This window comes from Glycine max, chromosome 8 (genome assembly GCF_000004515.6).
Source record: "Glycine max cultivar Williams 82 chromosome 8, Glycine_max_v4.0, whole genome shotgun sequence".
Classification (NCBI taxonomy): Eukaryota; Viridiplantae; Streptophyta; class Magnoliopsida; order Fabales; family Fabaceae; genus Glycine; species Glycine max.
In genome coordinates, this window is record NC_038244.2 from 22,231,272 (window position 1) to 22,235,828 (window position 4,557).

General features: G+C 34.4%; 1 protein-coding gene across 2 annotated transcripts; it reads right to left on the reverse strand.

The window, feature by feature from the left end:
• Positions 1 to 747: 747 nt before the first annotated feature.
• Positions 748 to 4,177, reverse strand: LOC100790318 (F-box/kelch-repeat protein At3g23880). Of its 2 annotated transcripts, XR_415625.4 has the most exons (3): positions 2,860 to 4,177; positions 2,267 to 2,321; positions 748 to 1,382 (listed from the first exon to the last, which is right to left on the reverse strand). XR_415625.4 is itself a non-coding variant. In XM_006585753.4 (2 exons), the coding sequence occupies exon 1, from the start codon at positions 4,090 to 4,092 to the stop codon at positions 2,878 to 2,880; it is 1,215 nt and encodes a 404-aa protein (XP_006585816.1). In that variant the 5' UTR covers positions 4,093 to 4,177; the 3' UTR covers positions 2,022 to 2,321; positions 2,860 to 2,877. The 2 variants fall into 2 exon arrangements, 1 of the variants encoding a protein (XP_006585816.1); XM_006585753.4 differs by lacking the exon at positions 748 to 1,382 and having other exon boundaries at positions 2,022 to 2,321.
• Positions 4,178 to 4,557: the final 380 nt, after the last annotated feature.

The window sequence follows — 4,557 nt, forward strand, 5'->3', positions numbered from 1 at the left end:
AATTACTATAAAAGAATGTATTTATATAATGTCTTTACGAGTTTTTTATTTTATGAGTATAAATAGAATTTTAAGTGATTATATTTTAAGCTTTTAGTTAATTAATTTTAAACATTTTTAATAAAAGATTCGATTAAAATTATAAGTGAATATTGCAAATACTATAATAGTTAAAATAAATTGTATAATATAACATAGTATAATAATATTAACATAATTATGTTAATGTAACAAAATCCTTTTACTTTTTACTCCCCTTGCTTTCCCAAACCATTTTTTTTTTAATCAGCCAAAACAAATATATTAGATAAGGGCACTAGGAGTGCCATAAAGGAGAAAATACAAGCAACAGTTTTACAACCCACATAAAAGCACAAAGACCATGGTTACACAGAATTTACACGAGGAATGAAATGCAAGTTTTGGATATAAATATACTCTTAGAAATTGCAGATGAATGGCAGTTGCACAAATGAAATGCAAGTTTTGGATAAACTTATATACATATTTTCCTCTGGAAGATGAGAGATTTATCTGTCGCTGGCAAGGATTGATGTGGTATAATGTGACACCCAATTTGGTCTATTAAGCAAATCAAACGTATATTAGCACTGAAATAGTAGTAACTTCGTACTGATACTCTTTTGCCTATAAATAGTGGTAGAGAAGACCACAAAATTCTTTATGCACAGCAGTTTGCACAAATCAAATGTCGTCGAATTTTGAATTTGTTTCTCTTCTTTTAATATAAATGATATATAAATTAAAATTAGAGAAACATAAAATAAGTATGCAATCAATTGACAAACACGTACTGCTACATTTTAACAGACAGAACAACAGAACATTGTTTCGGAGCTCAAAAAGTACTAGACGTTTGCATTAGAAAAAAGGACTGGACTGAAGTACACTGTTCAGTATCTAAAGTACTAAACAGTTAACATATTATGAGATTGGGTCTATTCATCATGCTTGCAAGTTATGATGAAACTTGGGAAAGAACCCCATATATGTCTGGAATTGGATTGGGATCCCATCAGATAGGTTCACATAAAGTATAAGGCTTGAGTTGTTTCAGAGCTGACAGTCTGCCCTCCCCAGAAGCGTAAGGAGATTCATACTAAATATTCTGCAACATGGCTATGATGCAAATAATCGTGTTATGACAACTCTGCTGGATGTATATGCTATGAAGCAGTCTATCATATGTGTTTTGTGCAATGCTTGCTAAGAACTTTGTCTCTTGGAGCACTACCATTGCATGCTATGCAAAGAATGAAATGTGGATGCCTATGAAAGCACTGGAACTGTTTCAGCTAATGATGCTTGAGGACTGTGATTCAGTTACAATGGTAGCACACTTCAAGCTTGTACAAGTCTTGCTGCAATAGAACAAGGAACTTTGCTTCATGGCTATATCCTAAGAAGGGGTGACCCTCATAACAATGTATGGAAGATGCGGTGAGACTTCGATGGGACAAAGTGTTCTTGATATTTATGTTTCACTTATATCAAGGAGACCAAATATTAGAAAACAAGTTTGCTAATTGTAACCATATGACTATAAATTATGGATCAATCGCATTCTATCCCCCACATATTGATCATGCAGCTAAACATAATTGTGGCAGGGAAAAAAATGAATAGAAATATAAGCAAATTCTGCATAAGCTCTATTTTATAGGCAATCAAAGTACCTTTAGGGATACCATTAAGGTATGACAGAACCCTTTTCAACACTGAATCAAGACGCGGACAGGTTAAACCAACTGTGCACACCAGATCAGTATATATCACAACTTGATTAGTTATGAACCCTTTCACCTTAACTCCTTGTATTAGCTCCCAGGTAATTAAGAACACCGACAATTCCACAAATTCATGTTAGAAGTATCAACAGCACATTAACTTGTGAAAAACAGTGTTTTTACTGAAAAAAGGCAACTAAATACTGTAAAAAAAATTTATATAAGTAGGTTTAGAATAAAAAAACCTATGTAAAAGAGCATAAAAGAAACAAATAAATTGCAAACATAATAATATTAAGAGGAAAAAAGATAAAGGCACCAAATTGCATGTATAACACCAACAAGGATTTGCCAACTCCTACTCTGAAACGAAGTTCAATTATAAAGTTTGTTGATACTCCAACTTTACTGAAATAAACAATGAAACTGACACTAGTTCTACACTAACACTAGATTATTATCATATATAATATAAGTGATTCTCTTCCAAGTGCTATGCTTTCTACTAGCAGTCTCACCATTGATAGGAAAGTGACATCAAGATACTATATAGATTCTTGCATATTTTGTGGCCTGCAGGAAACATGAGCTTATTGTAAATGTTAGAATATCAATGTAGCATTCTCTAAGATTTTAGCAGTAAAATGGTGATATGGTAAAATCTCATGGGAAACGACAGTTGTTTCTCTTATACAATTTTCCACTTAAATTGCCTTTAAATATTAATGTGGTTTGTGAGTGAGCAAAACATCAAATATTTATCTAAGCAGGGTAAATTGAATCCACCACCACCAAATCTCAATCTCATCTTTCCATACAATCTCATGTATCATTTAATTTATAAAAAAAAATATAAAAAGAAGTATAATTAGCAAGGTAAATTGAACCAACCACCATCAAACCTCATCTTTCCATGCAATCTCACGTATCATTTAATTTAAAAGTTAAAACATAGAAAACATGTTTTATCAGCAAGGATTGGGAGAATAGAAAATACATGAAAGCATGACTTTTTCACATTACCCGCATTCTGCATATAAATTTCCATTTCTCACAATTCAAGAAGAATAAGAATATAATAGTGAAAGGGATTGGATAGAACAATGCATACCCTGATTTTTCTTGTTTGTTACTGTTGGTCATGTTCAGTTGTTTCCTCATGGTCGTCTTTCCTTGTTACCCCAATCCTTGTTACCCCAATGACACTGTGGAGCGACAATAGACTTTCTCTATACACAGCAGACTGTAGTCTGGCAGAGCACAAACATTGTTCTCCACCATAAATGAGATGCTCAAGCAGTTCTCCTTTGTCATTAAGTTTCTCTAGTCTTCCACAAATATTTGATCCAAGAATTCCACCATCTTTGTTGATGCATATGGGGGAAAAGCCACTACTAGGGATAACAACGGACCGGGTCCAAGATGACTGCACTTTATATTCTTTCATCACCCATATTTCATCCGTTGCACCGTCATGGACCGAGCAAGACACACTGAGACATCCTCCCATTACCCTTCTCAAGCTATCAACTTCATATTTCTCCATAGCGAAATTATCAAACAGAGGAATCTCAGAAAAACTCCTTTGCACCAGATCAAAGGCAAGAATGACAGGAACCTTTTTATCCTTGGAGAAAACCAACCAATGAAGTATGTCACCAAAGAGCGACCCAGCTCTGAATTTACCGCCGAGATCCTTATAGGGAACGAAAATATCCACAATGTACCATGAATCGGTTTTAAAGGAGAAAATCTGGCATTTTCCTTTGCACTCATCATCTTCAGACCCATCAGTGTCATACTTATAATGTTCAGAGTCGTGCAATCCAATCACGATTAGCAAGTAGTCATCAGTTGAAGGGTCATACCCAAAGCCATATAGAGGACAAAAGGTTACATCATATGCTAAGTATGGTAATCGTTTTTGGACACCTAATGACGGATTCCATATAATGTGATCACTGTTTCTCGGGTAGTATAAAAGTATGAGGCCTCTGCATGATCCCAAAATATCAGGCTTATCGTGAGAGTCAGCATAATAGTCATATTCGAAGCGATGGCGTGGGGGTGATGAAGGGGGGAGAATCAAATGCACTGCACTTGAGTCTTTCTCAAGCTCTGCCTCTATATCAACGGATTCGATGTAAAAATTATTAGATCTGAGAAGAAGTCGATGGGTGGGTGCTGCAGCTAGGTCATAGTGGGAAATGCGAAATTGGGGATCGGAGATCAGAGAAAGCCATGACTTACAAACACACCTGAAACGCAGAACGGATCTCACCGGCAATCTCAGAAGAACTTCTCTGATCAACTCCAGAGGGAGAGTCTGAGTGTGCTTCTTCATTCTCCTTATCCGCTCTTGGACTAAATCCACCGCGCTTAACGTAACTCCAATTGCTTGTTCCTATTAAACCTCATCAATATTAACGGATTTTGAATGTAAGGAAAAAGATATATAAATGGTGTCTTTACTCTGTAATATTATAATATTAATATTAAGGAAAACATTTAACGTTATATATTGAAATAATGAGTTTTAAGTGTGTTTTCAAACATGTTAAGTGTGTTTTGATTTTCTAGAATCACATTATAATTTAAAGTGATCTTAAGTGTAATATCTAGGACTCGCAAAATAGATGTGTAGTAGTATTTCGATATATAGGTCAATTCTTTTAATGTGGATGTTCTTGACAATCAGACTCTCAAACTAATATGTTTTCTCTAACCACTTTATTATTTGAATACATGTAACTTTCTTGTCTCATAACATATATTCAAATATATATAAGCTACAAATTATTTATAAATT

What these genes read in the sequence shown, in the direction of transcription:
- LOC100790318 (XM_006585753.4), bottom strand. Translation starts at nt 4,092, where the DNA reads ATGAAGAAGCACACTCAGACTCTCCCTCTGGAGTTGATCAGAGAAGTT.